Consider the following 19,670-nt stretch of genomic DNA (forward strand, 5'->3'; position numbering starts at 1 on the left):
CCAAGTTTACACAATGAGACTCCACCCAAGCAACTCAAGCAATGGGATTTAACATTAGCTTTTGCTACATGGGAATGACTTGTTTGTCTTACCACTGTGAGTCAAGGATGTCAAAGGTAAATTCACAGATAACACAAGAGTCACTGTTGAGCATTTGTTATTCTTTTTTTTTTTTTTACATGTGCAAAGTACCAATGTTAATTTACACCAGAGCAACCCACAAAAATATAAACACAAGCTGCTTTCAAAGTCCTCCTGTCCCCACAAGGACAGCACAGCAGTCTTGCAGAAATGGTTCAAACACTGTTGGTGACTCGACAGTTTGTCGCCGTTTTTGGTACCTATGTTTGAAGAGATCCCTTTGGTACAAAGACTGTTCACAGGTCAGGCAGTCTGTGGGAAAATATGCATTTGTGATGTTGTCACAGGACACAAAGAGAGAGGAGAAGTCCTGCCCTCTGGTGGGGAGGTGCGAATGTCTTTAAGTCGCTGTTCAGTCATCAGTTCAGTCTCATACACGAAAGAGGACCATCTATGTTAAAAGTTCCTGTTGAGGATGCTACAGTTTGACTTGCGGGTACTACAGCCCAGCACATGATCAGTTAGTGAGGCAGAGTGGTGATCCTCATGCTCTGACTCGCAATGGGGTACGACACCATCGGGGTGGTGGCATGACTCATCGTGATGCCAGGCAGAGGCTGCGTCATGGACACTGCAACTGGTGCCACAGACACAGCCACTGGCGCCATAGAGACAGGTGGTGCCAACCCTTGGGCAATGGTCTGTGCAATGGCAGCGGAGAGGGGGGTGATCTCAGGGTTGAGGTGGGGCGGAGGGGCCGTCGGCGGGGCAGCATTAGTGGGAGGTGCTGCAGGGGCGCCGGTCGGAGCCACCAGGTCTTGCTGGGTGACAGGCCGTGGCTGCAGTCCGGCGCTGCTCAGGGTGGTGTGGGTCTGGGCGATGCCGTGATTGTAGGAACTTACTGCGCCCACAGGGGGCGCCATACTCTGCTCAGTGGGTGCAGGAGTGGAGGACAGCGTCATCACCTTGGCCTGGCTTCGGAACTGGGCGTTCTGCTCCAGAAGGACCTCATTTGTGGCAATGAGATTTGAAACCTGAGAAACACACGAGACGTGGATTAGAAAAGAAGCAAAGTCTATGGGCCGTGTTCCAAGAATCCACTGCCAGAGGCTCTTATCATTCATCAAAAACAACCCTCTAGTAAAATTATATTTCTGAAACCACAAATATTTTAATAAGTTAAAAAGAAAATTGTTTGGTATGATTGGTAACCACCTACAGCAATCAGAGTGTCTGTGTTATGATGTTCCAGAATGTCTTTTCCTTTTTTAAATGTTCCCAAATATATTCATTGTGGTTTTAGTCACACGACTTTGGGGCGACATTGCCACTGAAAAACGAACCCATCAGAGAGGATAACATACTGGGGCAAAATAAAGTGATGCTTTTCTGAGGCAAACATGTATTGAATACTGCTGAAGTCAGAAACTCTACAGTGCATTCAAAACTGCATTAATCCATTTTCTTCCAGTCCTTTTGTTTACTGATTGGTCCATATTAAACCTCTGCACTTTGTTACTTAATGAGTGAATTTGTATGTTATGTATGTGAATTTAGTTCAAACATAGATAGAGGTAAATGTACTTCTAAATGGGGCTGCAAAGATTAGTTAGAAGTTTTATTATGTATTATATTTCATATATTTTTTCCTCAATAAATTACTTGGTTTACAACAACAGACTAAAAGCCAATAAAATATTTTGTATGAAATATGTTTTTGAAAGTAGTTTCTGTCAGGTGACTCGTCGATTGACTAATTCTCTTCTTCAAACTTCTGATCCTAATCCAATCACTTGTTCAGTTGACTTTCATTTCGGAACAATGTTTGCTTTGTATGTCAGCATTCAGATACTCTGGTAACTTTGGCTGAAAACAGTCTTGCGTTGGGTGAAAATAATTTGCTTTGTTAAAAATCTCCTCTGTGCAGCCCTCAAAAGAAACATTACCTGCGATTTGGCACTGAGATATACTGATATTCAACAAAATTCCTTGTGATTAAAGTTGAATTTGACTCTATGAGTGACACTTTCACATGACACCATCATGTCAAAGGACCATATTCATTAAGTACAAGAAGCATCCAACGTATAGTTGATGATATATTGCAAACTCATACATACTGCCTACAACATATGCTACCTTCTTTAAGCCTATAAAAAGATTTTTTTGTTGTTAACACATTGTACTGCACTGCATTATTCTATCAAATGCGCCTGTTATCTTGCACAGTTGCGTATCAGGTATTAGTTATTAAAACAACAAAGCACATATCATAATAAATATAAATATTTAAATTAGACTGAAATATAAGTCCTATTCATTTGGAAAAGGCATACCAGTCCTATATAATTTCATACAAGAATTTCCCCAAATAATGTTTTTTCCCTCACTCTCTAATTCTAACCTGCTTCTTCAGCTCCTCCACTCTCTTCCTCAGCAGGCAGTTTTCTTCCTCCAGGAACCTGTACTCCAGAGGACGAGGTGGCAAGGTGGCTTGAACTCCCAGCTCATAGTGCCCACCTCCACTCCCATCTGCCAGGCGCAGCCCCTCCAACCGCCGCCTTTTGTACTGTAGAGCAGTGTGGTCCATAGAGGCCTCCAGGGAGCCAGCTTCAAACAGCCCACTTTCGAGCAGAGGGTCATACACCGAGCATGTGCTCCTGTCGTAACGCCGCTGCCCTGCAGAACTTATGGACAGACAACCACTCATCCCTCCCCCACCTACTCCCCCGACTCCTGAGATACCCGGATCTCTGCAACCACCCAGGTTGGGGCAACCCATCCCCATCATATTACTTCCACCTCCACCTCCCACAAGTCCTTGCATTCCCCCACAGGCACTTACTCCCCCTCCACCACCAAGCCCTCCCACAGCATTCACTATTCCACTGGCACCTGGCCCGACAACACCACCCACTCCAACCCTGGAAGGTTCATATTCATAGTCTTTTTTGACATGGCGAAATTTACATTTATTCCCCCTCTGGCACTCTCCCTTTAGGAAGTCTCTGCAGATTGGGACCTCCCCGCGGCTGTGGGGGAGATCCATGGGGGACAGGCCCAGCCGTGCTGCTACTTTTCCTCTAAGTCTGAGGGGTAGCTCTCCTGTTTTCTTGTAGTAGTCCTCATCCTCTTTAGATCCGTGAACGAAGCGGCAATTGGAGCGCATACACTCCTTATTCTGGTGGTCATGACAGAAGATGAATTCGTTCTTTTGCACTCCCAGGTCTGGCACCTCATTGAAGTCTGGGTGTCTAAAGCGGCAGCGCTTCCCTCTCTTGCAGACATTGCGTATGAAGTCCCTGCAGACACCATCCAGCGCCAGTCCTGCACCTTGCCCCCCACCTCCGCCGTTCCCACAGCTATTGCCGTTACCGAGCGCCCCTCCTCCCCCCATGCTCCCTGAGCTGCTGCCTCCAACACTTCCTCCTGAACCCCCTCTGCCCTCTGCCGAGCCCCCTGCCAAACCAGACGCAGGTCCTCCTTCGTCACCCAGACTACCAGCACTCCCACCACCACCTGACAGGTAGGAACTGTCCCGGTCAGGCATGGCGCTCTGCCCAGCGCGAGGAGAAAACAGCACTCATGTGTATAGGGGGGGGGGGCTGACTTCACCTGTCACAGAGAGAGAGAGAAAGAGAGAGAGAAAGAGAAAGAGATAAAGAAGTCATTGATATATTTACACTTAAAATTAGTGCATCTAAAGACAAAAACATAGCTTTAGAAGTGCAGGAGGATGCTGATATCAAAGATGCTGAAAGGGATGTGTGCAATTCAACTGGATCAGACGAGGGCAGGAAGATAAGCACGTGACAACACCTAGTAAATACCAAGTAGCTCTGCTGATGGTGTTGGTGTCACAATGTGAGCCAGTGCTTTGGTTCAAAAACAAAAAATACAACACTTGGATTCATATTATGCAAAACTAAACTGAATGCACAAACTAGCCGCTGGTAGATAAAGCACACTCTGCTGCCTCACATACCTGAATAGGTAAGCCTAAAATGGTGCTATGCTATGGTAGCGTATTAGCTAGCGGACGTTATCTGGCTAACTGGCTAAATGCTAATCTTGTCTTACCAAATAGAAACCAGAAGCAGGATCCAGAGGGCAGCCGAGTAACTCCCACGCAGAAACGCCCTTGCTCTGCTTCACTTAAACTTAGACAACAACCTCTGCTAACAACCACAAGCAGGCGTTTGTTTGTTTTTGTTTTTTTGGGGCCAATTCCTCAAGGCCCCGGTGCTGTTTACCACATTTCTTGGTACATCTTTCATTACCAACGAAGAAGACGGTTCTGACCCACTCCGTCTGCTCCGAGGGGGTTTTCTGCCCTCTAGTGGCGATGCTGCTGAACTGCAACGAAGTAGGTTTTCACTTTTGATAAACACACGTTTAAAAGTGATGTAGTGGCGGTCATATCGCTGAACGACGTGAAGTTAAATTAGTAATAACAATATCCTGCATTTAATTTGATGCTCTGATACAACCACGTGTTGTGCACAGTTAAGTGCATTGACTTTGCGTATTGAGACTCAACGCTGAGGTGATAAACCATTCTGTGAGTGCTGACGTGTAGACTACAGTAGATATCTTAATGCATGATGATGAGCTGTCAAACCGCAAACTTGGCTGCACTTCCAGATCACTTCCTTGTTTGACTTTTTTTTTTTTTTTAATTTGAGTTCCGTGTTTTTGCTCAGGGCGCCCAGCATGGCAGTGCAGGGTCTTTTCCACTGGATGCAAACCTGCGTTGTCCTGCAGCTCTGCATATCTGAAGCCCTGCCTGCTGCCTCGGGGACAAGCATAAATTACTATGATACCCTTAACATCGAGGCAACAGCAACAGACGGCCAGATAAAGAAGGCTTTCCGCAGACTGGCCGTAAAATACCACCCAGATAAGAACAAGAGCGACGATGCAGAGAAGACTTTCAGACAGATTACCGAAGGTAAAACATGCCTGCAACACACTGGATCTTTTTACAGTGTAATCTGTGTTGTATATGTGTTTTTTACACAAGTGAAATTTGGCAGATCACTTTCAAAACAGATGATTTCTTAATTCTCTAAACAGATGTAGCCTACTTAATAAATACAATGAGTTGCCTTTCTAGGTAGACCTAGTTAACCATGCACAGTCTAAAACAACAGACCCTACCCTCATGAAGGCTATAATGATCTGTGTTAGGAACTGTACTGAACTATGCCAAGAGGTGTTTCTATTATTTTGTCGACCCTTTCTGAAATACATGCAGCAATGCAATACAACTTAAACAGCACCACAAACTGCAGCCTCCCTCATGAAGTTAGGTTTTATTGCAGGCCTGTCATATTTGACTGTGTAACTTTTAGCCCGTTCCATCTAATAAACATACACCTGAGTGTACTTTTCTTTCCTGTTTCTCCTCCGTAGTCAAAGCTGAACTCTGTTTCTTCCTCCCCCAGCTTACACGGTGCTCTCCAACAAGGAGAAGAGGAGGCTGTACGACAGCGTGGGCCACGAGGCTTTCCTGAGCGACGAGGCCTCCGTCGACCCTGAGGATGAACAGGAGACAAGCTTCCACTTTTCCCACAACGGTTTTGCAGACCTCTTCCATGACTTCGATGATAGTCCCTTTGTGGAGGAGACACACTTTCACTGGATCTTTCAACCGGATGCAGAGGATGAGGACGGCCTGTATGAACATTACAGTTTTGAAAAGCCCGGCTTCAGCTTTTATTTTGGAGATGAGGATGAAAATGAAGAAGAGCACTACTACTAGATATCATCATCCTTGTCCTGTGTCCTGTATGATGGTTATGATAATAAAGTCCACATATAAAATTGGAGTGTCATGTGTTCAGTATGTAGAAATTCAGCTGGATAGACCCACGGGTGTTTGTGTGTATTCTGTTCACTGGTTGTTTACATGTTTTTGAGTACATAATATTGAGTACACAGTTGGGGGGGGGGGGGGGGGGGGGGGGGCTGACTGAACCGTTAAGCCGTTTTTCCTGTGTGGGTGTGTCGAGGCTTCTGAGTTACTGACAAACACACCAGTTACTCATCTGTTTTCCTGCGCCAGCACTTTAGATTTGGCACTGTTTTAACTCCATTTCTCACAGGACCAGTGTGCACTTTGACCCAGAGGATATCCTGTGCGTGCTCAGCAGTTGGAGCGTGAGCGCTCTAAAGCCAACAAAAGACGAAAGATCTTTGGAGCTTTATGCACTTTTATCGAGATAATTAGGAGATTCTACAAAGCAAATAAAAGACCGACTGGAAACATTAACTCACGAGCTGAACAATGATGGTAAGGACTCCTGAAAATGTTCTTTCTGACAACTGAGTGTCATGTGACAGCTTTTCACTCCATCCAGACATCTATGTAGGATGTAAGGGAAGGGTTTTTTTTGTTTAGTTTGCATACTAATGTAAATTTACTCGCAGCTATTGTATTGATAATGGCCACATTTTTTTATTACAGGAAGAAGTAAAAGAAGTGCCACCTACTCTGAGTGTCCATGGCCATAACATCAACGTTACAGAGGTGCTGACAGATGGGGACACTCTTACCTTCCTAATTGTCTCTCAAAAGGTGAGAAAACGATTCATATACTTGTTATTTGCTGTAATCATTGCTACTATTAGATCTAGATTACTGCAACAATGAGGACAGACCAGTTGATTTGAATTATGATGTCTGCAGAAACAGACTGATGACTTGTTGTCCCTCTTGTCTGTGCCAGCTGTCTGGGACAGGGGAGTACCATGTGCACCGGACCTATGATGATTTTGAATGGCTGCACCAGCACCTGTTCTCTCAGGAGGACGTGCCCGGGATACAGGGAGTCATAGTCAGTACTTCATTTCACCTGCATGCAATTCCTAGTTTGACTTTTTCTGACAGTAATGTGAGGAAAATCAGTAGTGGAGCAGTTGGTTTCTTGGTCAGTGAAGGGACAAACCAGCATGTGGATTCTGTGGAATGGATGATGACTTCCCTTTGGGAGTGTTTACTCTGCTTTATGTTATCTGTTTTTTTCTAACGGCCTTCTGCAGCTTCGCCAATGCTGAACTGGGCGTGTTCAGAGTTTGAGCTGAACTGCAGAGTTTATTACCTTCATGTGCTAATATGAAGTTACGTGTTGTTGTAACACTGCTTTTGTAAATGAAACCTCACCAACTAAAATGTTAACTTCATACACACTGGTTAGAAAATGTGCTGCTGCCAGCCAAGTTATCGAGGACTTTCTTTCCAAATGCTTCCTCTTTTCCCTTCTTTACATCCTCCTTTTGTTTTGTAATCAGGGTGTTGCTTTAACTGCTGCCACTCTGCCAGCTGCCCCAGAACTAGAGAGAAGCTTTGTGGTCTGATTGGGTGTTTTTTTTTTCTTTCCAAAGAATGCAACAGTATCCTATCAGGAAGTATTATTTCCATGCTGCTGCCTAGTATGAGTGTTTGCAGTGGGGTTGTGTTTATGCTGTGTTACACAAGCACATGCTCGGTGAAATAGCTGATTCAGGACATGATGTGTGCATACAGTAAATCCGTATTTTAAAAAAAGGGACTTTATTTAGGTGCCTGTCCTGAGCCAAGCACTTAATGAAAGAAAGTTTTGTTTTTGGGAAAAAAAAAAAAGAAATCTTGCTTCGAAAAACAACAATAAACTCTCCTTTTCTCCTCAAGTTTCCTCCTCTTCCTGCAAAGGCTCAGGTGAATGCATCCACCAAGGCTATGAAACAGCTTGGTGAGTACATCCAAAGAACATTTCCATAAAAAGAGTTTGAATAGTAAAGTTCATTTCCATTTCAGTATATATTCTTTTGCACAAAGTGAGTGTGATATGAAGAGTTATGAAATGTTGATGGTTTTCCTGCAGGTTTCCTTGGTTTAGGAGAGTGGCAGCCATACTGTAAAGCGCTGGAAACCTTCCTCCAGCAGACTGCTGCACACAGCATACTCAGCAAAAATAAAGCTTTGGAGATCTTCCTGACTAGTTCAGACGTAAGTGGATTCAAATAAACAGCTTTTTACTAGTTTTTTTTTTTTTTTTTCAATCCTGTTTTTTATGAGTTGCCCTAGTAAAAAGAAAGAACTTTATGTGACGACAGGGTGCAGCGTCATACCTTTTTACAAGAGAGACAGATAATAAATGGTTAAACTTTCACAGACATTGATTCAGAAGAGAAAATAGACAGATTCACATGACAAATATAATGCACTTTCTCACAAATAAGGTGGTCTGCAGAGCCATAGCATCATAATACATTGCTGCCTGTACCATCATATGGTCCAGGAACCAAACCCACAAATATTTAAGATACTGCTACACAGGGTGGAAGAAAACATGACCTCTTTTTTTTTTTTTTTTTTAATAACTTTGTCATGTCCCCTTCATGAAAGGGATGGTAATGGTTTTTCTCTTATACTGCAAAAGTCATTAAATTCATCAGTGAAGTTATTCACTACATAGGCAAAAAGTTTAATATAGTCACTGACATTGTCTCATTAAAACAAGAGTGATAGTTTGCAGCACAAATTGCCTGCCTTCTTAAGAGGGAACTCCAAGTTCCATGTTTATTTACCCTCCGGTTATATTTACATACTTCACATTAGCACTAGACCTGCTAGTTTCTCCAGACCATAAACCAACCTTAAAGTAACTACAATGTCCAAATGTGGTTTTATTGTGAATCAGCAGTCATAAGGGAAAACATCCGACAGACACATTTCCAAAGAAGAGTGACTTTGCTCGCGCTAGTGAAATGGTGTATGAATCAAATTTTTACAAAATGAATAAGTAATTGGTCAAATTTCCAGCTCATGTGCAAAGTCAGAATTCATGTTGTTCTGAAAAAAGTTTGAGCCTCTTGAGCCTTCAATTATTATTATTTTTTGCCAAAACCATAATGTGCAACTCTATGAGGCTGCTTCAGTCAAAAAATATTTTGTTGCAGTTTGTGATTAAAAATGTATTTTATGAAAATCCAAAAGTTTTGTTTGCAAAGTCAAAAGTTTGCCTTTGAGCTGAATCTTGTGGGTGGGAGTTGCGCTGAGTTGGCTTTGAAGTCCAGTGGATGTTGCCAAGCTGTCACTCAGACTGACCAGATTCAGATCAACAACGAGAGATTCCAAATTATTTGGTTTTGCAAACAAAACTTTTGGATTTGCATTAATACATCTTTAATCACAAATGTATTCTACTTACAATAAACCATTTCAGTGTCAATAGTTTTGCTCTTAAATGTATTTTTTTGACTGCAGCGTGGAAAGTTGCCTGCATAATGAAGACACAGAAGTAACCTCATCCAGCTCTAAATGTAAACATGTTCTCATCATCTCAAGAAAAGTTACACTAAGAGCACTCTCATATGTATAAACTATGAAACAAAGCCTAAAAGAGGAAATATCTCAGTTTAGTTTTCACATTTTTCATTCGTACATACGCTCATTTACACTAAGTGATTTTCAAGTTTGTTGAAAGCATTTATTTTGCCTGTTATGAACAGGCTGCTTGTTGTATTACATCCGGTCAGTGCCTCTCACACACAGTCAGTCCTTCTGTTTTTGAAATCCTGGATACTTGGATAAACTGTAGTCAGTATGACCGGTATGCACGGACATGGAAGCTGTTCCAAGCCGCTCTCGACTGACACAGTAAATGTACAAGTATACCTGTATCATCACTTTTCACTATGCTGTTTTGATCTGTCAGAGATGTGAGCTGCATGCAGCACCATTCTGGTTTTAGCTTCCTCTTGTGTGCTGTACAGCTCAGACAAGCAGTGGACACCATTCACATCTCATGGCAGTTTTCAAATTCACCTGCTAACATAAAGGGATCTTGCTCATTGAGTTTCTTAAATGCTGCGCTGATGATGTAGTTTGAAACAAAGAAGCAAAAGGCCTCTTTGCTGTCACAGCTCTGCAAGCACAGGCTATAATTTGGAACAACCTGGTGATGTGATGCGTTCTGCTGTCTCTCATAACATTTTATTGACTGTGAGTTAAATATCGATAGAATATCATATTGATGCAAGCTACGGTGACACGGTTCACACTCATTTGAACTCTCATTCAGTAGAAAGAGAATTATCCACAACATTACACTCTCCAAGGTCAGTGAAAGGTTGAACCCAGGATCATTCAAACTCTGTAATATAAGCAGATGGTAACGCAGCATCTGGCAAGTGTGTTCCTTCTTCAGTCTCTTTGGCAGTGTTGCTTTCGCAGTTTTCCGCATAACTTCCATCATTGTGAAAGAGAGAGGGTGGTACAGCAGCCAGATCATCCACCCCGAAACTTTTTGTTCCTTTGCCTCCATTGTTTGATGAACGTCATGCTCTGCATCTTTCCATCTTCACTGACGTTTGAAAAAGAGCAAAAAGTTTCTGGGCTTCAGCGACCAGAAAGTGTTCAGTGTGCAGTTTTCCCACACACTTCCATCATCGTGAAAGAGAGAAGGTGGTACAGCAGCCAGCTCATGGGCAAGCCCACTCCCCATACACACTTACTGTGTAGACACTGCCAGCAATCTTCCAAAGAGCAAAGCTTAATCCAATGCAATTTGTCCTGTCTGGTAGGTGTTAATGGCTTCCTCATATCAGCAAAAGTGGTTGAACACTTTCTGGTCTCTGAAGCCCAGAAACTTTTTGTTCTTTTTCACACTTCAGTGAAGATGGAAAGATGGAGAGCGTGACATTCATTGAGTCTCAGTGATACTGTAACTAGTGGTTCATTCAGATGGTTCTTGTCAACTTGTGAAGCTGTGACTTGTGCACAAGGAAGTTGCCCTGTGAATACCCAACATACGCTAGTGGTAGTTATAAGCTAACTGTCTAACAATATATACAGATAGTAAATATCTCTACATAATTACCATTTTTATATAAGTGTAGCACATCTGTACACAGGTACAGCTATGTATGCAGGTACACACAGTAGCTCTAAGTTTTTTGTCATTAGTTTGTGTGAATGTTGGACGTGTTTCGTGTCAGTAAGTTTCCTGTCTGAGTCTCATCAAGCCTGGAATGCTGCATATCGAGCAGAGGCAGTTTTTCTGTTGGCAAAAAACATCAATGGATGATCCAAGAATGTATACTTGTGTTATTTTCTGAAACTTGTGTACCGAGTACCCATTTTCTAATGCTGAGACAAGATTAATTTGAAGATAAAGATCACTGGAGTTTCACTTTTCATATAGTGTATCTGTCTTATAGGCTTTCACTCATGTTGGGAGGATTTCATATGCTGCATAACAGTCTTAACTTTAAAAATGTTCAAACTTATATGTGTCTATCCGTGTGTAGCCTCCAGGCAAACAGAGAGCAAGGAAAAACATTTTCAACCGGCTGAGTCAAGCTGTGGGAGAGATGAGGAAAGAAGGCCATAAGGTACACAACTGGGACTCTTACAAACAGCATTTGCAGCCTCTGCACCTGTACATCAGGTTTTAATGCCCTAATGTTTTTGTCTGCAGGATGTGGATGAGTTCTTTCAGACCGAGCGGGATCATAACCTTCTTCTAACTGGCTATACCAAGACTGCGGCTGAGGTCAGACTGTAACTTGTTTGTTTTCAGTCTGTGTGTTTGTCTTCCTCCCTTTTTTTTTTCTTAATAAAGTTTTGTTTTCCTTGCAGAGATTCCTGGATGTGGTGCTAACTGAGCAAAGTAAGAAAGCTACTGCTTTTCTTTTTAATGTTTGGGAGGACAGATGAGAAGTGCTCATCAGTTGGTGTTATTTATGTGTTCAGGTGTGCTCGGATTTAACAGTTGTTATTTTAATAGGAGGATACGAAGTCTATTCATGTTCATCCACATTGCAACACAGATCCTATTTGTCCTGAGTCTTGTTTCTGTTTTATTTGTTTACAGAAATAGCCGTGGCCTGTGGGCACTTCTCAGCTGCTCTGCGTCTCTGCGTGGAGGCAGGGGAAGATCCTGACAAACAAGCTTTCTCTAAGTGAGACAGTAACAGTATTGGTCCTGTGCCAATATCACATGTACCTAAAGTTAATGCCTCTGGACATTACACACAATACAGTAAACGAATATGACTAAACATGTAGACAAATGACTGCTTTCTCCTACAGGGCTTGTGTGAAATTATCAGAAGTCTTTGAAGCTATAAAGGTACATTTTTTTGGCCTTTTTAAGAGAAATAGATGTGCATTGCAACGGACCACGGCTTTACCAAATAATCTGCTCATCATTTGCTTGTGTGTGGTTAGACAAACATGGCAAGTGTTGCTGAGAACAATGTGAGCACTCTTGGGCTCAGCCTGGACCTGGATTCACGCTACCAGGAGGCAGAAAAGGTGTGTTTTCCAGCTCTAAATTCATTTTATGTTCATCTCATGCATTATGTGAGTTCTCTCCATCTACCTTGAAACCTCACCTTCTATTGAAATATGAGTTTGTGTTAGATTGTTACAGTTCCTTAACCGCCTGCATTTCTGTGGAGGCAAACTGGCCCGGATATATCTTAGACCAGAAGCCAAATTGTACATGAAGCTCCTGCTACCCCAGGCCATACGTTTTGGACACGCCCAAAACTGTACACATTCTGGTCCGAGCTTTTGCTCACATATTCCTACATATGTTAAAAAAAAAAAGGTTGACGGGATCCTGTCATCACAATATTTGTGGTTCTCTCTTGCAATAGCGGGATAGCCTGACATCAGATCCATGAGGTGATGTCGGCTCTCAAATCAGAAAGAATCAGGTGCACAGTTCAGGGCTCTTTGGAAAGGTTTCAAAAAACTTGGCACCCTTTTTTTAGATTATTATGCAAATGAATTTGATCCCTTCACATCTCTACCCTGACTTTACCCCCTCCCTCCTTTCGTGTTTTCTTTCTTCTTATTTGCCGATTGTTCTGCTTACTTAACCTTCTGTTTATTCTGTCATTAGAAACACAAGTAATCCTGATATGTAAGGTGTGCAAGATATTGTAGTCATGCAATCATGTGCTACTTATTTTCGTTTTCTAACTAACTAAATAATTTGAAATAAAGCTATTGACATGTGACACTGACAGGTCTGACTAATATCTCTGTGTTTAACATGCTCATTATGTCCACTGCAGGAAATGCTCTTCAGGAGAACCTGTAAACTAGTGGAGTTAGAGACTGCAAGAAGGAATGCGGATAAAGCTAAAGCTCAAAAGAAGGCTGCTGTGAGTCTGTGTGTCCATTTATCACAAGAACTTGCCACTAAATCAGATGCACGTGCGGTCCTGTGACCAGCAGGTGTCAGTAATGCTCTTCTGAAATGATTCAGCAGTAGATGCTAAACCACCATGAGAGGAGAAAACATTAGATGCTTGAAAATCTGTATACTGTCTCTAATTCGAACCAAATATATCATGATGATGACATGTTCTTCATATTCCACAGATGGAGGAGGTGAAGAAAGCAGCAGAGACAGAGTTTGATGACATTGGTGGAGTGGCCAAACAGGAGGTAACCATAACGTTTAAAAAACTGGATTCTCTCTATCCACATGGCTCATCCATTTCAAGAGTATTGCACATCATCCCGTTTGTTGACATGTGTGCATTGACGTGCATGCCATGTGTTTCTCCCAGATTGAGCGGTTCAAGGGTGTGCGTGTGGAGATGTTGCAGCAGGCTCTGGTTCAGTGGTGTGAAAAGCAGCTTCTTACGGCCAAAGAAAACGCTGACCAGTTCAACCAGCACTTGCAAGCCTTTAGAGGGATGGCCTAGTGACCTCACTAGCACCCAGTTAATGAAGTATCCTCAGTATGTCTAAACATAGCATGAGGTAACTCAAACATGTCCTTCATCCAGTTGTGCTGTAGTCTGGTGCTTTATTGGATTCAGTTACATCCAAAGACGTGTAAGTAAAAGTGAAGGGGAAGCCTCTCTGATAATCAAACAGCATCCCTATGATTTGTACACACATACTTATTTTCCCCTAGTCTCTCATCAGTCACACTAATACAAATAAAGCCTCTGTAGAAATGATGGTTTTCCTTAGCAGTGGACTTGTCATTTGCTATGGCCATGTGTGTGTGTGTGTGTGTGTGTGTGTGTGTGTGTGTGTGTGTCTGTGTATGTGAGCATGTTCTATACTGCACTCATACATTTGTGCTGAGAGCGAATTGTGCTGCTCTCTAGCCACTACATCAGCTGGGGTCACACAAAATAAAGTGTGATGAATTGATTCCCAGAGTACCTGTTCGCCTTTGTGTGTGTTTCTTACTACTGGATCATTAATCAGTTGGTTTGACTGTTCCTGCAAGGGCACGGCAGCAAGGACACTCTGTGCTGGCTTTTTGTTTTGGTTTTAAAACTGTTTCGGCTTTGTCAATATCTGTTAATGATCTCTAAATTACTAATCTAAAATTACTCCAGGCCCCGCACGATGGTATGAAACTTGTAAAGTGAGGTCTGGTATAAAACTATGACACACTCAAGTATAAATTCTGCTCATAGGCACAATGTCATCCTCCCCTTCTCTGTCTGCTGTGCACTGTAGGTTCATATCTCAGCACTGCTGTGCGCTTCATCTCATCTGTTCCGGCCTGTAATCTCTCCTTTGGGTGAATAAGGAGGAGTGGTTCCCATTTGAGGGAATGAGTCAGAGAGAGATAGATGGCTGGTTTCATAAGAAGAGAGGTTGGAGGAGAGGTTTTGCTCATTTGACAATGAAGGAGTAGATAAAGGGCAATCATGCCATGGAGTGCCAAGAATCTGTTGTCAATCGACCCAAACAGAATATTTGATATAGTCGTGGTTAGAAGGAAAGGCTTCCCACTCTTGGACTTGGTGATTGAACAAACTTTAACAAAAACTTAAAATTAGATACACTAGAGCAGTGCTAGTTTAGGGAGCCAGCGCATGATTGCACACATAAAACAAAATAATTATAAAACCAGGCATTTACTCGTTAAATATTAAGATGCTAGAAAGCAAATGTCCCTTTTGGCAGTTATAGGAGCTTACCATATATCACAATAACACATAATAACAATAATAATAATAATTAGTAGTAGTAGTTGTAATAGTAATGATAAGTCAGATCAGCTATACATTTGTTGCAACATCAATATAGCTTACTTGAGAGATTGATGGCGCTGATCCCTTCTGGTCACAGTTGGTTCCATCCATATCTTCATCGCTGACTTTGGCCAGCAGCACAAGCATTGAAGACAAAATGTGACTCCTACTCTCATGAGGTGCCTCTAGTCACCACATAACAAGTACTTCTCTTTAAGATGTCATTTCTAATCTGACAGACACTTGTTTGGGGGCGCAGTTTAATACAGAAGCTGAGTAGTGTATTATAATGCAGGCTGCTGAAAGGGAAAGTATTGAAATGAACTGCAAATGATTCAAATGAAATGCATGCATTTCATGTCACGTTCAGGGGCTGTACTAAATATTACTGCAAGTCGCCACTGGCCTGTGGGCCACACTTTGAGAATCATTGGTCTAGAGACTGTTTAACCACAGCAGTGCTTTGAGCTAAATGCTAATGTCAGCATGCCAACATGTTCACAGTGATAATGCTAACATGCTGATGTTAAGAAGGCACAATGTTTACCACGTATGTCATGCTAATTTAGCTTGCAAGCATGCTACTGTTCGCTAATGATCCCCAAATTCAGACTGCTGGAAGTTAATTTGGAAGTAATTAGTCCTAAACCAAGATCTGGACAAACTTTGAACTTTGACCTCCTGGTGGCACTAGAAGATGAGTCAGGTGATCACAAAAGTCATAAGGATTTAATCTTTGGGTACTATATATATCTTTACCATGGTATCAACCATGGATGGCAATCCATCCAGTAGTTGTCAAGACATTTTACTAAAACTCAAAAATGTCAACCTGCTTGTGGCGCCATAAGGAACGTCAGGTGATCATCAACATATTTACAGTTCACCGCCAGGGGACCATGAATGTTTATGCAGATTTCCATGGCGATCGATCAAATCTTTGTAGAGATATTCAGTCTGGACCACAATGGTGGAGGTGACAGACGGACGTCAACATTCCCAGAAACATATTCCTACATTCCCTACATATGTGAATATGTGAACAAATTAAAAATGTGCACAAGTGCTCCAAAAAGCTATATTCCCCCAGCGTGTGTGCTATTATTTCAGGCCTGACCTGTTTAAAACGGCTTAAAACAAAGCAAAAACACATGTTATTGTCCCATGAGAAACTACAAATTGTAGCTCAGCAGCTTGAGGTTTTTTCACACTCTAGGACTGTGGCTTGTGTATATCTCTGAATTTATTGGAAAAGCCTGCTAGACACTAAAATGCCTGTCTGGCATTTTATTTTATTTCATTTTGTGGGGGTTGTAACAAAAAGACATCCACTCTCCTTATCGTACACACATTTATTGATCATTAAATCCAACAATTTCTCCATTTAGGTTTTGCACTTCATTTTTGTGGTTTATTGGTTTTAATGAGGCACAGTAAAAGTTAAATGTAAGAAGTTAATGGACCATTTTTATGATTCTTTTACTTTATCTAAAATAGGCTTCCATCCACCTGATAAAAACATACAGCCCTGTGAGATGTGTGGGATGATGAGCAAATTGCATTATGCTGTACTTACAGTAAGCAATACAAATGGAAAATTCCACCTTGTTTTTTTTTTTTTTTTTTTTTACAGGATTCTATATCTTGCAATATTATTCTTTCTGTTATAATTCAAAGCCACGATTCTTCCACCCCTGCTGTTTGTCGCTGCATTATATATATTATATATATTTCTCAACAGGGGAGCCACATCTCTGGTGCTTGCATTCTGAGGCTGCGGCAGCTAACTAGCTCACATGGTGAGTGCACATGGGCACAGACACTCAAATGAGAGCCCTTCTCAACTGCTGAGAGCATGACCCAGATCAAGGACAGGGAGCTCATGGCAACGCTCTGTGTGTGTGTGTGTGTGTGTGTGTGTGTGTGTGTGTGTGTGTGAGTGTGCATCCCATTGAAAACATGCACTTAGAGCTGATTTGCTAAAGTAGCTCATTACTGGTGAAAAGGCAGCACTCAGCACACCCTATGGCCCGACAGAGACCGGGTTGTCAAATGTGAGGTGAAGGCAATAGCTTGTCTGAATACAGAGTACGACAAGACCTTATGACTCAGCCATCTCATCGAAGCTACACTACACCAATTTGATGAGTATGACAGGCAGTTAGTTGATTAAAAAAAACACGGACACAAGTCGCAGTTGATTAGCTGTTTTTAATAAGTGTTTACACAGGTGGTGTTTTATTGTTGCTCATTTTTTAGTGTCTTGAGTAATAAATCTGCGCAGGGTGATTTATATGTTGCTGTAATAAATTAATGAAAGCATCTCTGGTAACATAAGTCACAAGAATTGAAGCGTACATGTTTTATCTTGACAATTAAAATCAAGAATCAAATTCTTATGAGTATATTATTAAGTATACATTTTTTTGGCAGATTATTCATCTGCCTGCTCCTGACTCCGTACTGTACGATACAACTACAGTAGTATGTGATCACTTTCATAGATTAGAAATTCTGTCTCGTCTTTCCCCCTTCAGAGGACCACATTGCTCTTCCTCATCTTCACAGCTATGTTTGAAACCTTTGAGAATCACTGACTCATGGGTATCTGCAAGAGCAAAATTTGACCACAAACTGCCAAAATGAAAGCCTCTCTTTTTCCAACTTTCCAATGGATGCTTGGCATCCCTGCCAATTACTATGGGTCTTGAAATCAAAAAAGAAAGAGAACCTTAATTTTGTATTCACTTGCATGTTGCTTCTGTCATAAGGTCCAAGGCTCGGCTGTGCTCCATCACAAATTAGCAAGCGTGTTGTAGCTGAGTTGAGTCAATCCAAGGTTGTTGGCACCTCATTAAATCTAATCACTGCCGTACACAGATTATGACTCATTAAAAGTTTGTAGGATGGAGAATGAGACAGGAGGAGAGGGAGGGAAAGAGGCGAACGCCATAATGCAGATGCACTAACCATCTGTAGATTATACAGCTTTATAAGACGCATCCCATTCTGAATGTGCAGCACGGCACAAGGTAAACACCACAAAATAGAGCCTCTCAGCCCTAAAATCAGCCCTGATGGCAGCACTCCACCGAATATTTGGATAGTGGATACTGTATCAATTTTCTACCCTTGCAGTGGATTACAGCATTGCAAAGCATTAGACTTGCTAATTTAGTCCATTTCTCTGTTCACTACTGAATGGAGCCATAAATATTAATACTCTCACACTCCCCTCCTGGCTGCTTGTCATGCGTTCAAGGGATTGCGGGTGATGGTATGATATTGTTAATTAGGTTTGCAGGAATAATGTCAGCAGCGAACCTATGGACAGGCTGACATGCTGAGGCGATGACTTTCCTGCCATTCGTAATTCACAACAGCGTTCTCTGAAGGTACTCTAACATGGAAAACACTAACAGGAGACGAGCGGCGGGGAGGAAAAACTGTCAATCACCTCATTTCAGGACATTATTATTCTTTTTTTGTTTTCACATAAAAGGCTCCAATTAAATATTCAAGAAGGAGAGACATAAAACATTATTGTAAAAAAAGTAGTGATGTTTTGTCACCTATAGGTACACTGCACACACACACACACACACACACACACACACACACACACACATATACAAATGCACCCATTAGAGTAAAATCAATTACTCATCAATTTTTCCACCACAACATTGAACAGAGTATCAGGGCACCTACACACAATCAGGCTGTCCACTCCAGAGGTCATTTTCTCACATGTCCTCAACATGTGGCCTTTTTTCAGTGTCCATCACAAACAACAGCTCACTGTGTGCTGCATGGCATGACATGTGACTACAATAAAATAGTATTGTAGCCACAGTTGACCACTGCAATATGGCACGGTTGAAATAACGTGACACACGGTGCATTTCCTGTTTTGCACAACCGAAAAGGTTGTGGTTCATGATTTGAATAATGGGTGAGATCTAAGAGGAGAGCTTCCTTTCAGATCCCTTAGATCTTTAGGTTTCTTTTCTGTCACTGAACTCTTCTAACGATGTGAGTAGGAGAGGTTTGTGTCAGCTTTGCTCGGCAGAATGAAAAAAAGGTGTCTGCAGCTTGCTTAATTTGTTGATTTGTTAAATCTTTGATGAGAAAACCTAGTGATCAACAGAGGAGAGTCTATTTTTTTTTACCTGCCAGCTAGTTTACTGTGCCCCTGGAGCAGCACAGGATTCACAGTTTTGTTCAAGGACACATCAGCAGGGTGATGCTTCCTGCCAGAGGGGCTCCAACCAGAGCTTTCTACAGTAGTTGAAGGACAGGCTCTCCGCTCACTGCGCCACCTTGGTGTTCCAAACAAACATACAAGGGCAAAGCAAGCAGATGGAAAGTCATCCCAGGCCCGACAGCAAACAGAGGTAGAGCATCTGTTGCAGGGATGTATCCAAGCTCACTCTGGAGCTCAAGACAAGTCTCTCCTCACCTTTCCTGCTGTTGTTTCCTCTGACTCAGACTTGGCAAAAAGATACAGATGGGATTGCGAATGCCCCCCTGGATACTGCTATTAAATTTTGCATTGAGATAATGCATGCTAAAGTCTC

At 42.1% G+C, this 19,670-nt stretch overlaps 3 protein-coding genes across 3 annotated transcripts; 2 read left to right on the forward strand and 1 right to left on the reverse strand.

The window, feature by feature from the left end:
- Window positions 1-146: 146 nt before the first annotated feature.
- zc3h10 (zinc finger CCCH-type containing 10) lies at window positions 147-4,331 on the reverse strand. Its single transcript, XM_070851054.1, has 3 exons — window positions 4,162-4,331; window positions 2,486-3,696; window positions 147-1,115 (listed from the first exon to the last, which is right to left on the reverse strand). The coding sequence occupies exons 2-3, from the start codon at window positions 3,629-3,631 to the stop codon at window positions 603-605; spliced, it is 1,659 nt and encodes a 552-aa protein (XP_070707155.1). The 5' UTR covers window positions 3,632-3,696; window positions 4,162-4,331; the 3' UTR covers window positions 147-602.
- A 97-nt stretch (window positions 4,332-4,428) lies between these two features.
- LOC139219251 (dnaJ homolog subfamily B member 9-like) lies at window positions 4,429-5,901 on the forward strand. The gene is made up of 3 exons (XM_070851064.1): window positions 4,429-4,447; window positions 4,785-5,032; window positions 5,529-5,901. Exons 2-3 carry the CDS (start codon window positions 4,795-4,797, stop codon window positions 5,843-5,845), a joined length of 555 nt encoding a protein of 184 aa, XP_070707165.1. The 5' UTR covers window positions 4,429-4,447; window positions 4,785-4,794; the 3' UTR covers window positions 5,846-5,901.
- A 233-nt stretch (window positions 5,902-6,134) lies between these two features.
- On the forward strand, window positions 6,135-14,254 carry LOC139219183 (sorting nexin-5). Its single transcript, XM_070850991.1, has 14 exons — window positions 6,135-6,376; window positions 6,551-6,661; window positions 6,813-6,920; window positions 7,754-7,814; window positions 7,947-8,071; window positions 11,377-11,460; window positions 11,547-11,621; window positions 11,708-11,738; window positions 11,943-12,030; window positions 12,161-12,200; window positions 12,299-12,385; window positions 13,156-13,245; window positions 13,466-13,531; window positions 13,657-14,254. Exons 1-14 carry the CDS (start codon window positions 6,371-6,373, stop codon window positions 13,792-13,794), a joined length of 1,110 nt encoding a protein of 369 aa, XP_070707092.1. The 5' UTR covers window positions 6,135-6,370; the 3' UTR covers window positions 13,795-14,254.
- Window positions 14,255-19,670: the final 5,416 nt, after the last annotated feature.

The sequence above is a fragment of the Pempheris klunzingeri genome, chromosome 2 (genome assembly GCF_042242105.1).
Source record: "Pempheris klunzingeri isolate RE-2024b chromosome 2, fPemKlu1.hap1, whole genome shotgun sequence".
Classification (NCBI taxonomy): domain Eukaryota; kingdom Metazoa; phylum Chordata; class Actinopteri; order Acropomatiformes; family Pempheridae; genus Pempheris; species Pempheris klunzingeri.